The sequence below is a fragment of the Pelophylax lessonae genome, assembly GCF_965119305.1.
Source record: "Pelophylax lessonae genome assembly, chromosome: 10".
In the NCBI taxonomy this organism is placed as follows: Eukaryota; Metazoa; Chordata; class Amphibia; order Anura; family Ranidae; genus Pelophylax; species Pelophylax lessonae.
This window is the reverse complement of record NC_138777.1, coordinates 178,533,386-178,557,687: the sequence shown is the minus strand read 5'-3', so window position 1 is coordinate 178,557,687 and position 24,302 is coordinate 178,533,386. Positions and strand designations below refer to the sequence as shown.

Genomic DNA, 24,302 nt, shown 5'->3' with positions numbered 1-24,302 from the left:
CACCATTTTTTTGTTTTCTGTAATTTTGAAAGTGTCAATGATGGAAATAAAATCTAACTTTTGTTGACATATAATAAGAATGTCTAATCTGTAATTTGATGCCTTTTGGGGATTTTTCCATCTTTCGCAAGATTTTGAGAAAAACAATTCAAAACCCACATTTGACTGCCGGATCCCTCAAGAAAGATCTGGCAGACACTGGAGTTGTGGTACACTATTCCACTATTAAGAGAAACTTGTACAAATATGGTCTTCATAGAAGAGTCATCAGAAGAAATCCTCTTCTACATCCTTACCACAAAAATCAGCGTTTGAACTTTGCAAATTAACATATAGACAAGCCTGATGCATTTTGGAAACAAGTTCTGTGGACCGATGAGGTTAAAATTTAACTTTTTGGCCGGAATGAGCAAAGGTACATTTGAAGAAGAAGGGGCACAGCATTTAATGAAAAGAACCTCTGTCCAACTGTTAAGCATGGGGGTGGATCAATCATGCTTTGGGGTTGTATTGCAGCCAGTGGCACAGGGAACATCTCACGAGTAGAAGGAAAAATGAATTCAATAAAATTTCAGCAAATTTTGGATGGTAACTTGATGCCATCTGTGAAAAAGCTGAAGTTAAAGAGAGAATGGCTTCTACAAATGGATAATGATCCTAAACACACCTCGAAATCCACGGGGGATTACATCAAGAGGCGTAAACTGAAGGTTTTGCCATGGCCTTCACAATCTCCTGACCTCAACATAATTGAAAATCTATGGATAGACCTTAAAAGAGCAGTATGTGACAGACAGCCCAGAAAGCTCAAAGAACTGGAAGACTTTTGTAAGGAAGAATGGGCAAAGATACCTCAAACAAGAATTGAAAGTCTCTTGGCTGGCTCCAAAAAGCGTTTACAAGCTGTGATACTTGCCAAAGGGGGCAGTACAAGATATTGACTCTGCAGGGTGCCCAAACTTTTGCAGATGCCATTTTTTTGTTTTCTGTTATTTTGAAAGTGTAAATGATGGAAATAACATTTTAACTTTTGTTGGCATATTATAAGAATCTCTAATCTGTAATTTGATGCCTTTTGGAGATTTTTCCATCTTTCCTTGGCTTCGTTATGCACATTAATACAAATTTTTACCTGGGGTGCCCAAACTTCGATCCCCACTGTATATACAACAGTTTTTCACTGCTTGTTTGGGAGTAATTCTCCTTTTTAATGTTGTGTATAATAAAAATACTAAACCTTTTTTTATATATATTTTCACCTTTCATGTTATTATTTCATTACTTACATTGTCTGGGTATTGCACAATCCTGTTCCCCTATAAACTGACCCTCCCAAGGATCATCTTTTGTTCAAAGTTAGGGATAGATACCCAATAACCCTGTCTTTTTTTACCTATTATTAAGGATTGACATTTGAAATCCTATCAGAACTTAGTTACTTTTTGTATCTGAACAACTAACTAAACTCCAGTCAGTTCCTGACTAACAGGGTGTCCCCTTATGGGTTCCTCAACTAAAACAGGTAACACATGTATTGTACATGTTTAGTGTTCTGTTAGCACCTAGTGTTTTCACCCAGCAGCAGGATCTCAAAGCAAAGAGAGCCATCAGGAGAGTCCTAAGCATTAATCAGCCCACATGGGCCTGTGCACAGCTGAGACCAATAACAAGGACTGGATAGCATGTACGATGTGGACTTAGGACTGGAGCCTTATTCCCACCCGAAGCTCTACAAAGCCTTTAGGTTCCAGGACTCAGGACAGAACCTCCAAATATTTTAAGTAAACGGCAAATTTGATTTCTCCAAATCAGCCATTTACCCCTAAGCTCCTCACTGTTTAGGTGTGACAAATAGGTGACACAGGTCCACAATCCTATAGCCTGTGCTTCGCTAAATGTATAATCTATATTTCTGTTGCAAATTTATGTTGTGAAATGTATTTTTGCTTGGCTTTGTATTTGACATCAATGTAGTTTAATTTACAGCAGCATTATATTTACAGATCATATACTTGTACTAGTAACAAATAAACAATAAGGGGTGGCATTTTCAGAAATAAAACCTATTCCAGCTGCAAGACATTTTTAGATGTCCACAGACAGTTCAGCTTTAAAGTGTTGGTGTAGAAAGCATGTCTACAGCTTCCTGCCCAGTATTATTAACATCTAAATTTATTTTGTGTTGTCAGACTGCCCTCTCGTGGCAAGTCCTTGAAGGAATCAAAACTTACGTGTCAAAGCTGCATGACACTGGTGTGCACCAGAGACTGTATTACTGCGACAGGAGAAGTCAGCTGGAGCCATTGGTGGATATATTGAACAAAGGATTCTCTCCAGGAGGTTTGTAAAGAAGAAGACAGCTCATTTAGAGCAAATAAATGACAGACTTCCTGGCTAACACTAAATTATTGTACCATCAAGGAAGTAAATAAACAAGGCAGCAAACATAATAGTAAAGTGAAAACTGTAACCCTTTAATAACCCATAGTAAATGTTTGAATTTCAGTTTAACAAGGCAATGTGGCTTAACACATCTAAGCACTAGAGGAACAGGTTACAGGATGTAACAGGGTATAACATTTCCAGAACAGTGTACTGTGTATACTGTGATACAACTGTGAAGTTATTACATCCAACGCACTGCATAGCGCAAACAAGTGTGCAGAAAAAAATGTACACAACATTGTATAAATAAAGTAGTGTGGCAAAATCCTAAAAAGCACAGCATGTATTGTTGAACAATGTGGGGCATGTTTTGAGTGACTGCTAAATGGAGTGAGCTGTGAGCTAATGAGTTCACATACTCTACATGCCCAGTGAATCTAATGTTGTCCCGAAGTGATCTTGCACTCAGCGGCTGCATGCTGGGTCTCAAGCCACAATCTTCTTTCTTGACATCATGGTGCTTGCTGTCTCTTTCAGATTTAAGCAGCTGGCCCCCTGATGACATGCCACACAGTGTACGCCGATGCTTCTTGCAATACCTGATGTAGGGGAAGCTGCTTAACCAGTTCTGGATCGGAAGGATTTGCCCCCTTAATGACCAGGCCGATTTTTGCGATTCAGCACTGTGTTACTTTAACAGACAATTGCGCGGTTGTGCGACGCTGTACCCAAATAAAAAATGTTTTCCCCACAAACAGAGCTTTCTTTTGGTGGTATTTGATCACCTCTGCAAATTGTATTTTTTGCGCTATAAACAAAAAAAGAGCAACAATTCTGAAAAAAAAAAACAATATTTTTCACTTTCTGCTAAATAGCATTCCCCCCCAAAAAAACGTAAAAATCTAATTTTTTTTTAACATTTTAGGCCAATTTGTTTTCTGCTACATTTTTTTGGTAAAAAAAATCGCAATAAGCGTATTTTGATTGGTTTGTGCAAATGTTATCGCGTCTACTAACTTTTTTTTTTACTGGTAATGGCGGTGATCTGCGATTTCCAGCTGGACTGTGACATTGCGGCGGACAGATCGGACCCCTACCTGACATTTTTTACACTTTTGGGGGGACCAGTGACATTACTACAGTAATCAGTGCTAAAAAAATATGCACGGTTACTGTAATAATGACACTGGCAGGGAAGGGGTTAACACTGTGGGTGATCAAGGGATTAAATGTGAGCCTAGGGGAGTGATCTTAACTGTATGGGGGCAGGGCTTGTGAAATGATTACATTGACCTGTTATCCTTTATAGAAGGATCACAGGCATACTGTGATCATTCTAGAGAGAACAACGGTCAGCTGTGTTTACAACAGCTGACCATTCTTCTCTCTCAGCCGGGAGCGATCGCCGGTGTCAGGCAGCAATCAAAGCCACTTGCCCTGTGCGTTGGGGTCCCCGCTCAGTGGCGGCTGGTGCTCAAAATCTTTGGGGGGGGGGGGCGCAAGCAGAAAAATGTAATAGGCATTGCTTTGCGGCAAAAAACGCTGTAAAAAATTGCGTGACTTTGAGGTCACAAAAGTGTGAAAGGGGCCTTCAGTAATCAAGGTATAGTGTGCACCCTTTCAATGCAGAGTAACCAGCGTGTCCCCTTTCAATGCAGAGTGACCAGCGTGCCCCCTTTCAATGCAGAGAGACCAGCGTGCCCCCATTCAATGCAGAGTGACCAGCGTGCCTCCTTTCGATGCATAGAGACCAGCGTGCCCCCATTCAATGCAGAGAGACCAATGTGCCCCCTTTCAATGCAGAGAGTCCAGCCTGCCCCCTTTCAATGCAGAATGACCAGCGTGCCCCCATTCAATGCAGAGTGATCAGCGTGCCCCCTTTCAATGCAGAATGACCAGCGTGCCCCCTTTCAATGCAGAGTGACCAGCGTGCCCCCTTTCAATGCAGAATGACCAGCATGCCCCCTTCTAATGCAGAATGACCAGCATGCCCCCTTTCAATGCAGAATGACCAGCGTGCCCCCTTTCAATGCAGAATGACCAGCGTGTCCCCTTTCATTGCAGAGAGACCAGCGTGCCCCCATGCAATGCAGAATGACCAGCGCACCCCCATTCAATGCAGAATGACCAGCGTGCCCCCATTCAAAGCGGAGAGACCAGCGTGCCCCCTTTCAATGCAGAATGACCAGTGTGCCCCCATCAATCAATAGGGGGCCGGACGCATGGATAGGGGGGGCAGTGCCCCTGCGCCCCAACGCACCAGCTGCCACTGTCCCCGCTGCCGAGTGGGGTCGGAAGCGTGCCACTGGCGGCATGCGTTCACCCCTAGCTGCAGGCGCGCGACCAATGTAGCCCTACGTCGGTTTGCTCAGGTGGGGCTGCCTGCCGCAGTATATCTTTGGCGGGCAGTCCGGAAACCGTTAAAGGGGAATTGCAGTCTGCTCACATAATATGTAATAAAAACATCTTTGCTATTCTGAAGCTTACCTCCAACCACTTTGCATATTATTTTATATATACTGTGATTCCGTACTTGCCAAATATGCTGCAGAAATCTCCCTCCACTAAGTCTGGCTGCAGCCATCTTAACTGTGGGCAGCTGAAGCTGGGCCCAATTAGCTATTTTCCCTCTCTGGTGTCGTGTGACTCGTTTGTGTTACAAGGTCTCAGGTGTGAATGGGGAGCAGGTGTGTTAAATTTGGTGTTATTGCTGTCGCTCTCTCATACTGGTCACTGGAAGTTCAACATGGCACCTCATTGCAAAGAACTCTCTGAGGATCTGAAAAAAAATGTTGCTCTACACAAAGGTGGCCTATGCTATAGGAAGACTGCCAAGACCCTGAAACTGAGCTGCAGCACGGTGGCCAAGATCATTCAGCAGTTTACCAGGACAGGTTCCACTCAGAACAGGACTTGCCATGGTTGACCAAAGAAGATGAGTGCACATGCTCAGCGCCAAATCCAGAGATTATCTTTGGGAAATAGACATTTGAGTGCTGCCAGCATTGCTGCGGAGGTTGTGGGAGGTCAGCCTGTCAGTGCTCAGAACATACACTGCATCAAATTAATCTGCATGGCTGTTGTCCCAGAAGGAAGCATCTTCTAAAGGTAATGCACAAGAAAGCCTGCAAACAGTTTGCTGAAGACAAGCAGACTAAGGACATGGATTACTGGAACCATGTCCTGTGATCTGATGAGACCAAACTTGGTTCAGATGGTGTCAAGCATGTGTGGCGGCAGCCAGGTGAGGAGCACAAAGACAAGTGTGTCTTGCCTACAGTCATGCATGGTGGTGGGAGTGTCATGGTCTGGGGCTGCATGAGTGTTGCCAGCACTGGGGAACTACACTTCATTGAGGGAACCATGAATGTGAACATGTACTCTGACATACTGAAGCAGAGCATGATCTTTGAAGACAGGGCCACATGGCCGTATTACTGCATGGCAGTATTTCCAACATTATAACGACCCCAAACATACCTCCAAAACGACCACTGTCTTGCTAAAGAAGCTGAGGGTAAAGGTGATGGACTGGCCAAGCATGTCTCCAAACCCTATTGAGCATCTGTGGGGCATCCTCAAGCGGAAGGTGGAAGAGCGCATCCACATCCACCAGCTCAGTGATGTCATCATGGAGGATTGGAAGAGGACTCCAGAGGCAACCTGTGAAGCTCTGGTGAACTCCATGCCCAATGGTGGCCACACAAAATATTGACACTTTGGGTCCAATTTAGACATTTTCACTTAGGGGTGTACTCACTTTTGTTGCCAGCGGTTTAGACATTAATGGCTGTGTGTTGAGTTATTTTGAGGGGACAGCAAATTTACTCTGGTATACAAGCTGTACACTCACTACTTTACATTGTAGCAAAGTGTAATTTCTTCAGTGTTGTCACATGAAAAGTTATAATAAAATATTTACAATAATGTGAGGGGTGTACTCACTTTTGTGAGATACTGTGTGTGTGTGTGTGTGTGTGTGTGTATATATATATATATATATATATATATATATACACAGTGGGGATCGAAAGTTTGGGCACCCCAGGTAAAAATTTGTATTAATGTGCATAAAGAAGCCAAGGAAAGATGGAAAAATATCCAAAAGGCATCAAATTACAGACTAGACATTCTTATAATATGTCAACAAAAGTTAGATTTTATTTCCATCATTGACACTTTCAAAATTGCAGAAAACGAAAAAATTGCGCACCCTGCAGAATTTATTGCATGCACTGCCCCCTTTGCAAGGCTGAGACCTGCCAGTGTCATGGATTGTTCTCAATCATCGTCTGGGAAGACCAGGTGATGTCAATCTCAAAGGTTTTAAATGCCCAGACTCATCTGACCTTGCCCCAACAATCAGCACCATGGGATCTTCTAAGCAGTTGTCTAGAAAACTGAAAATGAAAATAGTTGATGCTCACAAAGCTGGAGAAGGTTATAAGAAGATAGCAAAGCGTTTTCAGATGTCAATATCCTCTGTTCGGACTGTAATTAAGAAATGGCAGTCATGAAGAACAGTGGAAGTTAAAGCAAGATCTGGAAGACCAAGAAAAATATCAGACAGAACAGCTCACAGGATTGTGAGAAAAACAATTCAAAACCCACGTTTGACTGCACGATCGCTCCAGAAAGATCTGGCAGACACTGGAGTTGTGGTACACTATTCCACTATAAAGAGATACTTGTACAAATATGGTCTTCATGGAAGAGTCATCAGAAGAAAAACTCTTCTATGTCCTCACCACAAAAATCAGCGTTTGAACTTTGCAAATGAACATATAGACAAGCCTGATGCATTTTGGAAACAAGTTCTGTGGACCGATGAGGTTAAAATTGAACTTTTTGGCCGGCATGAGCAAAGGTACGTTTGGAGAAGAAGGGGCACAGAATTCAATGAAAAGAACCTCTGTCCAACTGTTAAGCATAGGGGTGGATCAATCCTGCTTTGGGGTTGTATTGCAGCAAGTGGCACAGGGAACATCTCACAAGTAGAAGGAAAAATTTACATATGATAAGAATGTCTAATCTGTCATTTACAGCCTTTTGGAGATTTTTCCATCTTTCCTTGGCTTCTTTATGCACATTAATACAAATTTTTACCTGGGGTGCCCAAACTTTCGATCTCCACTGTGTGTATATATATATATATATATATACAGTAAACTCCCCTCCATTGCGGGGGTTACGTTCCGGACCCAGCCGCGAAAAGTGAAATTCCGCGAAATAGAAAAACCCTATTAAAATGCATTGTAGGCATGTTTTTTTTACTGTCACTGTACGTGTAGAAGCATTTTAAGGTCTTTAAACACACTTTTAAAACAATAGAAACTCATTTAAACACATAAAAGATACTTAGAGACAGAGCAAGAGCTATGAAAAACACAAAAATCTTTCATTTTTAATGATTTATATAGTAAAATAACATTACAAAAAAAACCGCGAATTACCGGGACCGCAAAAACTGAACCGCGATGTAGCGGGGGATTACTGTATATATATATATATATATATATGTATATATACAGACACATACACACACAGGCCCTCAGTTGAAGTCAGCCAATGACGAAACGCGTCAGGGCGTGAGCACGCTATCACCCCAACTACTACGTGCTGTCGGCGAGGTGGAGGCGGAAGTTCCCGAACGCTGACGAGAGCAACGGAGTGTCCGTAATACAGTGGAGCGGAGCGGAGTTAGGCGAGCGAGGTAGTCTGAGTGTCCGGGGAGTAGCGGCAGTGTCCCGATCCAGGATTCATCTCCGGGGACGTTTAGGCACTGGTGAGCTATTGGCCGCACAGCTTCTGGTCATCTCCACTCGTTTACATGCCTAATTTTGTACTGAACATGTGAGTTTAATGTGAGGGGGATGGGGCTTGTTTGTTACAATAAAGAGTTTTAGAATTACTGCCCTATGAGCGTTTTTCCCTTTATATGTACACATGTGATGCCGCTCTGAGTATTCCAGTCATCTTTGAGCCATTCCCGAGTGAGATCCTTCTGAACACCTGCTAGTGTTAAGTATCCGGTGGAGCGATCCGGGATTTATACTGTCATTATAAAGGCTCATTGTTTGCAGGCATTTGGTGAGTGTTGACTACCTAAGGGGTCACGAGGTGTGGTGGAAGTTTGTCATCCATATTTGCTTCACTTCATGGTGACGGGTCATCCCTTTGGATTTGTCAGATGGACTCTTACACAGACTGCTAGTGCATCTTTCTCACCTGATTGTTGAATTTGCACATATTGTATATGTATGCATTTAATTTTAAGCGCTGCTTATGTGGTACTTCCTTGTCTTAGACTTTGAGGCTATTCACATCCTTTTATCTATCTGTATATATCAAGGCAGCTGCTAGATATTGCTAATTTACTGTATTTATACAGTTTAGCACGTCCACATCCTCCTACCAGCGCAGGGTGATAGAGATATTGGGCTTTGGTTTTATATTCTCTTTCTTTGGTTATACACACACATTAACCACTTACCGCAAAGTGACGTAGGGTAACAGTTTTCGGCGTTTTGCATACATGGAAGTGTAGTGGAGGGGTCTAGGGTCTTTTAGACCCTCGATCCCTCCATAAAGAGTACCTATCACTGCATATTGGTGTCACAAGGGATGTTTACATTGCTTCTGACAGCAATAAAAGTGATCAGATTTAATTTTTTTTTTAAAAAAACCTGTAAAAGTTAAAAAAAAATAAAATAAATAGGAAAAAAAATAAAAAATTTTAGCCGCCGCCGTCACCGTTAGCTCGCGCAAAAAAAAAAACGTATACGGAAGTCGAGCCGCGAATGAAATCGCTGTTCAAACCACTTATGTGAGGTATCGCCGCGATCACCAGAGCGTGAGCAATATTTTAAAAAAAAGAGCTACACTCTAACTCTAAACTGGTAACTGTTAAAAAAATTTAAAGCGTCGCCTATTGAGATTTCTATTGACCGTAGTTTGTCGCCATTCCACGGGTGCACGCAATTTTAAACCTTAACATGTTGGGTATCTATTTACTCGGCGTGACATCATCTTTCACAATATACAAAAAAATGGGCTAACTTTACTGGTGAGTATTTTTTAAATGCAGTGAAATGTGATTTTTCAAAATGTTTTCAAAAAAATGGCGTTTTAAAGACCGCTGCGCAAATACCGCGTGACAAAAAATAATGCAATGACCGCCATTTGATTCTCCAGAGTCTTTTCTAAAATAATATATATAATGTTTGGGGGTTCTAAGTAGTTTTCTAGGAAAAAATACTGATTTTAACTTGTAAACAAAAAGTGTCCGAAATAGGGCTGGGGCTTAAGTGGTTAAATATTACAGACAGACACACTCACACACATCACTTGCCTACACATTATTAATAGATCTCTGCAGTCTCTTCGTTATCTCCGCCCTCATCCAGCCCCCTCCAGCTCTGAAGCTATTATTGGCTTTCCTATGACTAATCCCTCCTCCCTTGCTGGCAAACTCGCACGAGAGAGAGAGAGCTGTGCATTAGCCTAGGCTTTTTACCAGACAAGAAAGAGGAAGTAGGCTGTATAAGGTATTTACTAGCAGAAAAAAAATGTTTTACTATCCAAAGGTAAAACAACAAGGGCAGAGGATTTAATAGATGGAAAGATGAAATGCTGTTGTGGTAGGGCTAACTTACAGTGCCTTGCGAAAGTATTCGCCCCCCTTGAACTTTTCAACCTTTTGCCACATTTCAGGCTTCAAACATAAAGATATAAAACTGTAATTTTTTGTGAAGAATCAACAAGTGGGACACAATCATGAAGTGGAACGAAATGTATTGGATATTTCAAACTTTTTTAACAAATAAAAAACTGAAAAATTGGGCGTGAAAAATTATTCAGCCCTCTTAAGTTAATACTTTATAGCTCCACCTTTTGCTGTGATTACAGCTGTAAGTCGCTTGGGGTATGTCTCTATCAGTTTTGCACATCGAGAGATGGAAATTTTTGCCCATTCCTCCTTGCAAAACAGCTCGAGCTTAGTGAGGTTCGATGGAGAGCGTTTGTGAACAGCAGTTTTCAGTTCTTTCCACAGATTCTTGATTGGATTCAGGTCTGGATTTTGACTTTGCCATTCTAACACCTGGATATGTTTATTTGTGAACCATTCCATTGGGCCTAGTCTGTGTTTTTACGTGTGAGATACACCGTTTTATAAAAAAAATATCTATTCCGCTATTCAATATACACCCTTTTGGGGTGAAAAAAATTAAATTGCGGCATAGTCTGTATCGGTACGTGTGAGATACACCTTTTTATATATACTTTTTTCTATTCCGCTATTCGATATACACCCTTTTGGGGTGAAAAAAATTTTCATTGGGAGACAGACTCGCTGGCGTGAACCACATAAAGGATTAGTTGGGTCCAGGACATATTGTCCTCTCCCCCTCCCTGAAATAGGATGCTGTGATGCTATCCTTTCCTGCCTGAAGCCACTTGTGTACCATAATAGGCTGTAACCACCGTATATATCTAAGTGTATATCAAAACTATTACCCCACTGGGCTCGTTTAAAAGAAGAGGAAACTATAGGTGGATATATGAAGTGCAGCTATTAGTGTTGGTCACCTATACCCTCAAAAATATTTGAATATATCAGAGAATCTTGGCAATCAAGCTAGAATATATTGCCTCTCTAGTATAAAAAGCGTTGCTCTTGTGGTGATGGCGAGGCTAGAGAAACATGTGAATATAGGTACAATATGGAGGCTGTATATGAATACTGAAGAAGTTATATTTACTATTCTGTGTGTCGCTACAACTTGCCCCCTTCTAAATCATTTAAAAAGGAAATACCGGTCTGTTTTGGTCTCTCAGGCCCTGAGGAAGCCTTGAGCGAAACGCGTCGGCTTGCTGGGGACCTACATTGACCGCATTCCACTCTGAGACCTATTCTCCATCCTACACAGGCTTTTGGTTTTTCCCTCACGGGATGTATTTCTATATTTGTAATGACTCTTATTGATTGATTTTATAAGGAATTTTCTTTCTATGTCAATTTGTCCTTGTGAACATGTGCATGTTTGCCCATGTTTTTTATCTCTGACTCAATAAAATGTTAAATTGCTTTATATAAACTGGTTTTGTGTGTGATCCTTCTACTCCCATTGGCCCGTAAAGCCCCATCTTTCTCTATCTCATTTTTGTTATCCTGTAGTATGTCTGCAGTCTCTGATCATCTCCTGTAATATATCTGCAGTCTCTGATCATCTCATGAAGTATGTCTAATGGGAGCGCAGCAACCCTGCTCTGAGATGGCAGGGAAAAGTTCTGTCAGGGGAGAGGAGGCTATGAGTGAGGAGATGGAGGCTCCCTTTGAGGTAAAATAAGGGATGGAGACTGTGCTTGAGGTGACAGAGCTTTTATAAGGCAGTGTGTCCTTCTCTCAATGTCCTCCCCTCTGAGGTGTGTGTGCGTGTCCTTCCTTACAATTCTCTAAGGAGACTTTATAGAACACCACAGGAACGCCTACTATGTCATTACTACACACGGAGCCTCCAAAATTCCAACAGTGGCTTCGGTTGAGGACATTGTGGGATCCCTGGTCAGGCAAGTGTCCTTAAATTTAAAGTCCGCAGCTACAGTATTTGTAGCTGCTGACTTTAAATTGTTTAGGGGGAGCCTGGCGGGATGTGGAGAATGTCAGTAGTCAGGCCCGGGAGGGGAGGGGGGGGCAGGGGGTGGGCAGGGGGGGGGGCCCCGGGGCCCCCAGACCTGAATTCGTGTAATGGGCCCCAAAATTTCTGACGGCTGCCCTGCAAACCACCAGTGGGGTGCTTCTATAGCACCTTATGGCTGTTTGTTTTGGAATAACCATCTCCACTCCTCATCGCAGCTTATTAAACTGCTACACAGTGGAGTATCTCAATTTAACAAACATCATGGTAAGATATCTGTCTCTTATGGTTCTAAAGTGAATTATTTTAAAAGCACATTACATTCAAGAGAAAATAAGAAAATTTTCAGCTATTTATGTGAAAGATATTGTCTTTACCAGCTAAGTTTATTTTAGATTATTATGTTTCCCTAAACAACTGGAAATTCCCTCTTTGTGTATTCCCTGTAAACACCTCTTGGGTTTGTGATCTGTAATTTTTTTTCTTTTTTTTTAAATCAGGTAGTTTTTATTAAACAGATTTTCAAAAGACAAAGGACAATCAAACAATAACAAAAAAATACAAAAGGAAAAACAGCTAATAACAAAAAACATTCAAATAAAGCATTTCACGTACATGTATTAAGAACATACTCAAATGAGTGTGTAAAGCATTTGTACGCTGGGTATGACTCAGAGATCCTTCAGTAAACAAAAGAAATCCAGTATACAACGAAAAACACAACTTCACCTCTAAGAATACCATAGACAATATTTTCTTTTTAGATGAAGTCACCATTGTGACTTTAACCAGCCACTCATCCTGCCTGCCTGTCACTTATTAATCGCTATCCAGGCTCCATCCACTTAATGGACAATGTTATCTTAGATGGTTTCCTTTGTGCCCAAGACAGGGGGTATGAGACGAATCATTACAGTCCAACCACCAGGACCATATTGTTTGGGGCTTTCTAGGGCAGTGGTTCTCAATTCCGGTCCTCGGGACCCACTAACAGGCCAGATTTTAAGTATTACCTTGGGGAGATGCAGACTAGAATACTGCAATCACAGAGCAGCAAATGGGATCACCTGTGATGTAATTTAGTTATCTTGCAAACCTGGCCTGTTGGTGGGTCCCGAGGACCGGAGTTGAGAACCACTGTTCTAGGGCACCCGCTATAAGTTAACTCTTCTCTCCGTAATATGAAATTAAGAATTTCACGCCATTGGTTGTGTGTTGAAGATGTGGGTGATATCCATTTCAGTAATATGAGTTTGTGAGCTAAGTATATGGATCTTATCCACATGATATGCATTTTTTTCTGGAAGTAGATCCTCTGGGATGATTCCCAGGAGTGCAAATTTGGGATCTAATACCACAGTAGTTGAACACTTGACGGAATAACAGTTGTAAATATATTTTCCCAGTAGCAGTGACGTTTGGGGCAATGCCACAACATGTGGATAAGGGGGCCAGTAACTGAGGTACATCTATGACACTGTGGTGAAGATGCCCTGCCTCAAGAGCGAAGCTTCTTGGAAGTGAATCTGTAATTTTTAGATGTCATCTGCAGTACCACCTGCTGATATAATGTGGTGTGTTTGAGCATGACCTAAAGATATGGTTATGTCAATTATTGTATTTTAATTGTCAGACTTTAGCTCACCATGCACTGCAAACATAGGAAACATAGGAGTTTTACTGCTGTTACAAAACAGTGGAAGGTGAGGACCCCTATTTGTTTACTCAGAAAAAGGCCCCATGCAAATAGTGGATTTATTGCTAACCTCTTTACTGTGCATGGAATTTCCATTATACTTGGTAATCACCTTTAATACTTTGCTCTTTAAGGATGTGTAATTCTCTATTATAAATTGTTTTCTCCTCTAGATTTCCAGCAAGGAGAATATGGGAATGGAATATACTTCTCAGCCAGTCCTGCAGCAGCTATCAGTATGGTAAGGCAGTGATCAGAATATAATGTAGATCAGCCATTCTCAGACAGGATTCTGTAGAACTCTATGATTCTTCTAGAGGTTATCAGGGGTTCCTCAAGCTGTTGCTGACCTACCCTTTTATGGCGCATGCATAGTTCCAGGTCCAACTCCACTTGGCAAAGCCAGCTGCATGACACCAATAATCGTTTTAACTGTCTGTAAGCGAGTGCATTCTGAGCACCACTGTACAGGGGGCATTCTTCCCACTGGTGACAAATGTGAGGAGCATTTTTAACATTGTCTTCCGATGTATTGGTTTTAGCAAGGGTTCCTCAAGATTTAAAAATTATTTCACGGGTTACTTTGGGGAAAAAAGGTTGAGAAAGCCCGCTATAGATGTTCGATAAGAAAGAGAGGGAAGGTCTTGGGCGCTGCCAAATTGATAAGGTGTAAATAAATGTAGGGAATTGATAAAAAGTGTAGGTATCTCTCAAAGGAGTGGTGCAGGTGCTAAAGTGCTGAATGCAGTTTGATGCAATAAACTGAAAAATTGATAAGATGTCCTAAAAATCAATGCACAATAAATACATGTATAAACAAATAAGTTGGTAAAAAACAATGTCCCCAAATTGATCGATAAATTGCAATGGAATGATGTAAGTGTTAAACTGCTGAGTGCAATATAATGCAATAAACAGAAAAATTGATAAAAAATCCTAAAAATCAATGCACAATAAATACATGTATAAACAGATGAATTAGTAAAAAAACAATACCCCCAAATTAATCGCTAAAGTGCAATAGTGATAGGTGCAATAATAAAACTTAGGTGCTAGAGGATATAGCAAGTGGGGTGAGTTGACTAGTGCTAAAAATATATTAGTAGCAAAAGAAGAGAGAAAAAGTGACACTCCTCCTATGTGGAAAAAAAATGGGGGGTAGGGGCACCCCCTGAGATGGCAAAAATAGAAGGAAAAGAGCCAAATAGTGAAGGAATTCAAATCGCATAAAGTGATACGGTGAAGAAAAGTATAAAGATATGTCCCAAAAAAATGGGGCAAGAAATGCCCAGGGCAACCTTCCCTCCTGCCAACCCCTTGTATATAACAATAAAATATCAGGTGTGTAAGAATAAAAATGAAAAGTATATTAAATAAAATAAAACAGCAGTTCAAAAGCAGGTAAAGTCCAGTGATAACCCTCATAATATAGCGGTCATATATAAGATGTAGGTCCCGATCATATGTGGGGAGGAAAGGCTCATATAGTGAAGTACTGTATATTAATTGCTTTATTAAGGTTAAAATGTTACTCACAATATAGCGGTGAAAAGAAAGCAGTAGTACAGATAGCGTGGGTCCGTTCCCGGGTTACTTCCGGAACGCGATGCGCTCCAAACACCGGAAATGCGGTTTACAGGTACAGCAAGCGGAAGTGACGGAAGGACGCTCTATGCGTTTCGTCATTTGACGTCATCAGGACACAGCAGGAGCCAATCAACGGGTCCTGCGACCGCAATGGCTGCCGGAACCCACTGATCGGTTGGCAAAATGACAGAACACGGGTCTGCCTATGTAAACAAGGCAGACCGCTGTTCTGTCACAAAAGAAGAGAGAGATCTTGTGTTTCAGCTAAGCTGAAAAAAAGATCTCTCTTTTCCTCTAGAAAATCCAGTCCCCCTTCAGTTAGAAAGCACTCCCTAGTCACACACTTAACCCCTTGATCACCCCTAGTGTTAACCCCTTCCCTGCCAGTGTAATTTATACAGTAGCAGTGCATATTTTTAGCAATGATCACTGGTCCCCAAAAAGTGTCACTTATTGTCAAATTTGTCCGCAACAATGTCGCAGTCCTGCTAAAAATCGCTGATCGCCGCCAATACTAGTAAAATCAGTAAAAAACAAAAAAAGTCCATAAATGTATCCTATAGTATGTAGATGTTATAATTAGGGTTGAGCGGACACCTAGATGTCCGTGTTCGACGGGTTCGGCCGAACTTTAAAAAAAAGTCCGGGTCCGTGTCCCGGACTTTTACCGAACTTTTCCCGGACACCGAACCCCATTGAAGTCAATGGGGACCCGAACTTTAAGGCACTAAAATGGCTCTAAAACACCAAAGGAAAGGGCTAGAGTGCTGCAAATGGCAGCAAAACGTAATTAAGAGCATGGCAAGTGCTCTGCAAACAAATGTGGATAGGGAAATAACTTAAAACAACAAAAAAAAACAGAAAAATAAAACAATGTTCTTCTTCATCTCTGAAGGACGAGGCCCATATGGAGTAGGAGGGAGGTTGAGGTGGTGGTGGATGTGGCGGTGACATAGGCGTGCGCACAGGGTGTGCTGGGTGTGCCTGGGCACACCCTAATCACCTAGGGCACATAGCATTGCCAGTGAGGAGATGGGAAAGATCTCCCTGGGACCTGCTCTGCTCTATTTCTCCTTGCCTACAGGTACATGGCCCCGATACATTACTCTCCCTGCTGGCAAACACATGCATGTGTATTTCAACTTTGGGGTGCACACCTTAATGCAATAGGCTGCGCACACCTATGGGCGGTGTAGGTGGAAGCGGCGGTGGAGGAGGACCAGGGCCGGATTAACAGCATCATGGGCTTGGTGCTGAGGATTTTGAAGGGCCTTAAGGGCCGTGCCTTGCCATGCACCCAGAGGAGGAAGGGTGCAGCCATGCATGCCTAATTCAACATGGGATGCTGTCTCTGAAGCCCATAAACACATCCATGCATCGCCAACTGTCCCTCCTTGTCCGGCCTTCACGCTGTGTGGGGAGGTTCTGAGGGTGCTGCCTGGGGAAGCGAGCATAGAAGCCAGACTTCTGTGTTTACAAGTGACAGAAGAGCGGTAACAGTGAATATGGCCAACCCGGGGCCTATATAAAAGGTAGGGGCCTGGAGCTGCAGCTCCAATAGCCCCTACATTAATCTGGCCCTGAGGAGGAGGACGAGGTAGCCAACACTGCTTCTTTTCAAAAATTTTAAATGAGGGTACACCCCAAAAGAGTGAGAAAGAGCAAAAATGGAACAATGGGTGGGTAAGGTCGGTATCCATTGCTATTCTGCATAAGGTACGGAAAAGTCCCGTGGGATCCATGCCTGGTTCATTTTAATGAACGTGAGCTTGTCCACATTGTCTCTGGACAGGCGGCTGCGCTTGTCTGTTATAACGCCCCCAGCCGTGCTAAATACCCGTTCAGATAATACACTGGCTGCAGGGCACGCCAGCACCTCCAAGGCGTAAAGGGCAAGCTCAGGCCATGTGCCCAATTTGGAGACCCAGAAGTTGAAGGGGGCAGACCCGTCATTCACTACATGTAGGCGTGTGCACACATACTGCTCCACCATGTTGGTAAAATGCTGCCTCCTGCTAAGACGTTCCATCTGAGCTGCTGGTGCTGCTGTTTGTTGTGGCGTGCTGACAAAGCTTTTCCACATTTCGGCCATGCTAACCCTGCCTTCTGAGGTGCTGGCGGTGCCCTGGTTGCGTTGGCGACCTCCTCCTCCTCCTCCTCTGCCTTGTGCTTCCACTGTGGCCCCGCTGTCAGATGGGAATGCCAGCAGCATGGCGTCTACCAGCGTGCGCTTGTACTCGCGCATCTTGCGATCGCGCTCCAGTGAGTGAATTAAGGACGGTACGTTGTCCTTGTAACGGGGATCCAGCAGCGTGGCCACCCAGTAATCAGCACAAGTTAGAATGTGGGCAACTCGGCGGTCGTTGTGGAGACACTGCAGCATGTAATCGCTCATGTGTGCCAGGCTGCCCAGAGGCAACGAAAGGCTGTCCTCTGTGGGAGGTGTATCGTCCGTGTCCTCTGTATCCCCCCAGCCACGCACCAGTGATGGCCATGAGCTGGCCTGGGTGCCACCCTGCTGTGAACATGGTTCCATCTCCTCCTCCAGCTCCTCCTCCTCCTCATCCTCCTCATCCTCCAGAACTGTGCCCCTGCTGGACAATTGCGTCCCTGGCGTTTGCGTGTGCAGGAACCCACCCTCGGAGCCCCTTGCGAATGACTGCCCTGAAAGCCTTGGAAATGTTACCTCTTCATCCTCCTCCTCCTCCTCATCCTGTGCCACATCCTCTTCCATCATCGCCCGAATTGTTTTTTCAAGGAGGCATAGAAGTGGGATAGTTAAGCTGAGAACGGCGTCATTGCCACTGGCCATGTTGGTGGAGTACTCAAAACAGCGCAACAAGGCACACAGGTCTCGCATGGAGGCCCAGTTATTGGTGGTGAAGTGGTGCTGTTCCGCAGAGCGACTCACGCGTGCGTGCTGCAGCTGAAACTCCACTATGGCCTGCTGATGCTCGCACAGTCTTTCCAGCATGTGCAAGGTGGAGTTCCACCTTGTGGGCACGTCACATATGAGGCGGTGAGCGGGAAGGCCGAAGTTACGCTGCAGCGCTGCCAGGCGAGCAGCAGCAGGGTGAGAACGCCGAAAGTGCGCACAAACGGCCCGCACTTTCTGCAGCAGCTCTGACATATCGGGGTAGTTTTTAAGGAACCTCTGCACCACCAAATTCAGCACATGCGCCAGGCAAGGGATGTGCGTCAAACCGGCTAGGCCCAGAGCTGCTATGAGATTTCGCCCGTTATCGCACACCACCAGGCCGGGCTTGAGGCTCGCTGGCAGCAACCACTCATTTGTCTGCTGTTCCATGCTCCTCCACAACTCCTGCGCGGTGTGTGGTTTGTCCCCCAAACAGGCAAGTTGTAAAACTGCCTGCTGTCGTTTACCCCTGGCCGTGCTGAAGTTGGTGGTGAAGGTGTTACGCTGTCCGGATGAGGAGGCGGTAGAGGATGAGGAAGCGGAGTAGGAGGAGTTAGGAACAGGAGGCAAACTGAAGCGCCCTGCAATCCTCGGTGGTGGAAGGACATGCGCCAAATTGCTATCCGCCTCAGGCCCATCCGCCACTGCATTTACCCAGTGTGCCGTTAGGGAGATATAACGCCCCTGACCGTGCTTACTGGTCCACGTATCCGTAGTTAGGTGGACCTTGGCACAGATGGCGTTGCGCAGTGCACACCTGATATTTTCCCCCACTTGGTTGTGCAGGGAAGGGATGGCTTGCCTGGAAAAGTAGTGGCGGCTGGGCACGACGTACTGTGGGACAGCCACCGACATAAGGTTTTTAAAACTGTGCGTCTCCACCAGAGGGAATGACAGCATTTCAAAGGCCAATAATTTTGAAATGCTGGCATTCAGGGCCAGGGATCGCGGGTGGGTAGGGGGGTACTTCCTCTTCCTCTCAAGTGTTTGGGAGATGGAAAGCTGAACGCTTCCACGGGACATTGTGGAGATGGTTGTTGGTGACCCAGGTGGTGGTGTTGCTGACAGATCGTCTGTTTGCGGGGTGGCAGGTGCCGGTATCACTACAGATGTGGCTGGAGCGGCCGAGACTGCAGCAGAAGAGGAAGCAGGATGAGCCAGAGACGTTTCTTGGTTTTGAAGGTGTGTACTCCACTGCAGCTCGTGCTTTGCACTTAGATGCCTGATCATGCAGGTTGTGCTCAGGTTGAGAAGGTTTATGCCTCGCTTCAAGCTCTGATTGCACAGGGTGCAAACCACTCGTGTCCTGTCATCAGCACATTTTCTAAAGAACTTCCACGCTAGAGAACTCCTTTGAGCTGACTTTGGTGCGCTCGTTCCCTTGCTGCGTTGGGCAGTAGCGGGCGTAGTGTCTAGGGCACGGCCGCTCCGCTTCTGCACCCTGCTCCCTCTTCTGCTGTGCTGGTGGCTCTGTGCGACCACCGCCTCTTCCTCCAAACTACTCAGGTCACCTGCATGACGTTCATTCCATGTGGGGTCGAGGACCTCATCGTCCTCCACATCATCTTCCACCCAGTCTTCACCCCTGCCCTCCTTGTCGGTCTCCACAATGCTGAACGCCGCAGCAGTTGGCACCTGCGTTTCGTCATCATCGGAGACGTGCTGCGATGATCCTTGCATGTACTCATCTTGAGAAATAAGTGGTTGGGCATCGCTGCACTCAATCTCTTCCACTTCTGGGGCAGGGCTAGGTGGATGTCCCTGGGAAACCCTGCTGACAGAGTCCTCAAAAAGAATAAGAGACTGCTGTATGGCTTGGGGCTCAGACTGCTGGCCTGATTTGCAAGGGGGTGAGGTGAAAGACGGTTGGACATTGGCTGCAGGTGCCAACTCTGACCTTTCTGCAGTAGACTGGGTGGGAGACAATGTGAAGGAACTGGAGGCACTGTCAGCAGCAAACCAATCTACTATCGCCTCAACTTGTTCTGGCCTCATCACTTCTAGGGGCGTTTGATGCCCTACCAAATACTGATGCAGGTTCTGTCGCCTACTCACACTTGAGGAAGGTGTTTCACTTGTGCGTGTAGCTGGCACAGATCGACCACGTCCTCTCCTTGCAACAGGAGCTCTACCAGCAGCACCACGACCCAGGCCACGGCCCTTATTTGACGGTCTCCTCATATTTCTGTAATTTAAGATCTTGCCCTAGAAAGGTTTTTATTGAATAGCGGAATAGGAAATATGATCCAAAAAAGTGTATGTATCTCGCACGTACAAAACCACACTAGGCCCCAATTACTATTGTTTCTACCCCTAAAAGGATGGATGAGGAGTAGGAGGAGTATGGAACAGACAGCACCCTCAAATCTTCAGAAGTATGAGATGAACCCCAAAAACTTGGAAAGGTGGATCTCACACGTACCGACACAGACTATCCCGCAATTCAATTGATCCTCAAAGGTTTTTATTGAATAGCGGAATAGGAAATATGATCAAAAAAAGTGTATGTATCTCGCACGTACACAACCACACTAGGCCCCAATTACTATTGTTTGTACCCCTAAAAGGATGGATGAGGAGTAGGAGGAGGAGTATGGAACAGGCAGCACCCTCAAATCTTCAGAAGTATGAGATGAACCCCAAAAACTTGGAAAGGTGGATCTCACACGTACCGACACAGACTATCCCGCAATTCAATTGATCCTCAAAGGTTTTTATTGAATAGCGAATTAGGAAATATGATCAAAAAAAGTGTATGTATCTCGCACGTACACAACCACACTAGGCCCCAATTACTATTGTTTGTACCCCTAAAAGGATGGTTGAGCAGTAGGAGCAGGAGTATGGAACAGGCAGCACCCTCAAATCTTCAGAAGTATGAGATGAACCCCAACAACTTGGAAAGGTGGATCTCACACGTACCGACACAGACTATCTCGCAATTGAATTGATCCCCAAAGGTTTTAATTGAATAGCGGAATAGAAAATATGATCAAAAAGAAAGTGTATGTATCTCGCACGTACACCACCACACTAGGCCCCAACTACTATTGTTTGTACCCCTAAAAGGATGGTTGAGCAGTAGGAGGAGGAGTATGGAACAGGCAGCACCCTCAAATCTTCAGAAGTATGAGATGAACCCCAACAACTTGGAAAGGTGGATCTCTCTCACACGTACCAACACAGACTATCCCCCAATTTAACTGATCCCCAAAGGTTTTTGATTAAATAGCGGAATAGAAAATATGATCCAAAAAAAGTGTATGTATATCACACGTACACAACCACACTAGGCCCCAATTACTATTGTTTGTACCCCTAAAAGGCTAGATGAGGAGTAGGGGGGGTATGGAACAGGCAGCACCCTCAAACCTTCAGAAGTATGAGATGAACCCCAACAACTTGGAAAGGTGGATCTCTCTCACACGTACCAACACAGACTATCCCCCAATTTAACTGATCCCCAAAGGTTTTTGATTAAATAGCGGAATAGAAAATATGATCCAAAAAAAGTGTATGTATATCACACGTACACAACCACACTAGGCCCCAATTACTATTGTTTGTACCCCTAAAAGGCTAGATGAGGAGTAGGGGGGGTATGGAACAGGCAGCACCCTCAAACCTTCAGAAGTATGAGATGAACCCCAACAACTTGGAAAGGTGGATCTCTCTCACACGTACCAACACAGACTATCCCCCAATTTAACTGATCCCCAAAGGTTTTTGATTAAATAGCGGAATAGAAAATATGATCCAAAAAAAGTGTATGTATATCACACGTACACAACCACACTAGGCCCCAATTACTATTGTTTGTACCCCTAAAAGGCTAGATGAGGAGTAGGGGGAGTATGGAACAGGCAGCACCCTCAAACCTTCAGAAGTATGAGATGAACCCCAACAACTTGGAAAGGTGGATCTCTCTCACACGTACCAACACAGACTATCCCCCAATTTAACTGATCCCCAAAGGTTTTTGATTAAATAGCGGAATAGAAAATATGATCCAAAAAAAGTGTATGTATATCACACGTACACAACCACACTAGGCCCCAATTACTATTGTTTGTACCCCTAAAAGGCTAGATGAGGAGTAGGGGGAGTATGGAACAGGCAGCACCCTCAAACCTTCAGAAGTATGAGATGAACCCCAACAACTTGGAAAGGTGGATCTCTCTCACACGTACCAACACAGACTATCCCCCAATTTAACTGATCCCCAAAGGTTTTTGATTAAATAGCGGAATAGAAAATATGATCCAAAAAAAGTGTATGTATATCACACGTACACAACCACACTAGGCCCCAATTACTATTGTTTGTACCCCTAAAAGGCTAGATGAGGAGTAGGGGGGGTATGGAACAGGCAGCACCCTCAAACCTTCAGAAGTATGAGATGAACCCCAACAACTTGGAAAGGTGGATCTCTCTCACACGTACCAACACAGACTATCCCCCAATTTAACTGATCCCCAAAGGTTTTTGATTAAATAGCGGAATAGAAAATATGATCCAAAAAAAGTGTATGTATATCACACGTACACAACCACACTAGGCCCCAATTACTATTGTTTGTACCCCTAAAAGGCTAGATGAGGAGTAGGGGGGGTATGGAACAGGCAGCACCCTCAAACCTTCAGAAGTATGAGATGAACCCCAACAACTTGGAAAGGTGGATCTCTCTCACACGTACCAACACAGACTATCCCCCAATTTAACTGATCCCCAAAGGTTTTTGATTAAATAGCGGAATAGAAAATATGATCCAAAAAAAGTGTATGTATATCACACGTACACAACCACACTAGGCCCCAATTACTATTGTTTGTACCCCTAAAAGGCTAGATGAGGAGTAGGGGGAGTATGGAACAGGCAGCACCCTCAAACCTTCAGAAGTATGAGATGAACCCCAACAACTTGGAAAGGTGGATCTCTCTCACACGTACCAACACAGACTATCCCCCAATTTAACTGATCCCCAAAGGTTTTTGATTAAATAGCGGAATAGAAAATATGATCCAAAAAAAGTGTATGTATATCACACGTACACAACCACACTAGGCCCCAATTACTATTGTTTGTACCCCTAAAAGGCTAGATGAGGAGTAGGGGGGGTATGGAACAGGCAGCACCCTCAAACCTTCAGAAGTATGAGATGAACCCCAACAACTTGGAAAGGTGGATCTCTCTCACACGTACCAACACAGACTATCCCCCAATTTAACTGATCCCCAAAGGTTTTTGATTAAATAGCGGAATAGAAAATATGATCCAAAAAAAGTGTATGTATATCACACGTACACAACCACACTAGGCCCCAATTACTATTGTTTGTACCCCTAAAAGGCTAGATGAGGAGTAGGGGGGGTATGGAACAGGCAGCACCCTCAAACCTTCAGAAGTATGAGATGAACCCCAACAACTTGGAAAGGTGGATCTCTCTCACACGTACCAACACAGACTATCCCCCAATTTAACTGATCCCCAAAGGTTTTTGATTAAATAGCGGAATAGAAAATATGATCCAAAAAAAGTGTATGTATATCACACGTACACAACCACACTAGGCCCCAATTACTATTGTTTGTACCCCTAAAAGGCTAGATGAGGAGTAGGGGGAGTATGGAACAGGCAGCACCCTCAAACCTTCAGAAGTATGAGATGAACCCCAACAACTTGGAAAGGTGGATCTCTCTCACACGTACCAACACAGACTATCCCCCAATTTAACTGATCCCCAAAGGTTTTTGATTAAATAGCGGAATAGAAAATATGATCCAAAAAAAGTGTATGTATATCACACGTACACAACCACACTAGACCCCAATTACTATTGTTTGTACCCCTAAAAGGCTAGATGAGGAGTAGGGGGGGTATGGAACAGGCAGCACCCTCAAACCTTCAGAAGTATGAGATGAACCCCAACAACTTGGAAAGGTGGATCTCTCTCACACGTACCAACACAGACTATCCCCCAATTTAACTGATCCCCAAAGGTTTTTGATTAAATAGCGGAATAGAAAATATGATCCAAAAAAAGTGTATGTATATCACACGTACACAACCACACTAGGCC

General features: G+C 44.0%; 1 protein-coding gene across 1 annotated transcript in view; it reads left to right on the top strand.

The window, feature by feature from the left end:
* LOC309565115 (uncharacterized protein) overlaps positions 1-24,302 on the top strand; it is a 554,763-nt gene that overhangs the window by 511,355 nt on the left and 19,106 nt on the right. The window contains exons 13-14 of the mRNA XM_082269892.1: positions 2,190-2,340; positions 13,893-13,960. Coding sequence (XP_082126018.1) covers positions 2,190-2,340; positions 13,893-13,960 — 219 coding nt within the window. The remainder of the gene's footprint in view (positions 1-2,189; positions 2,341-13,892; positions 13,961-24,302) is intronic.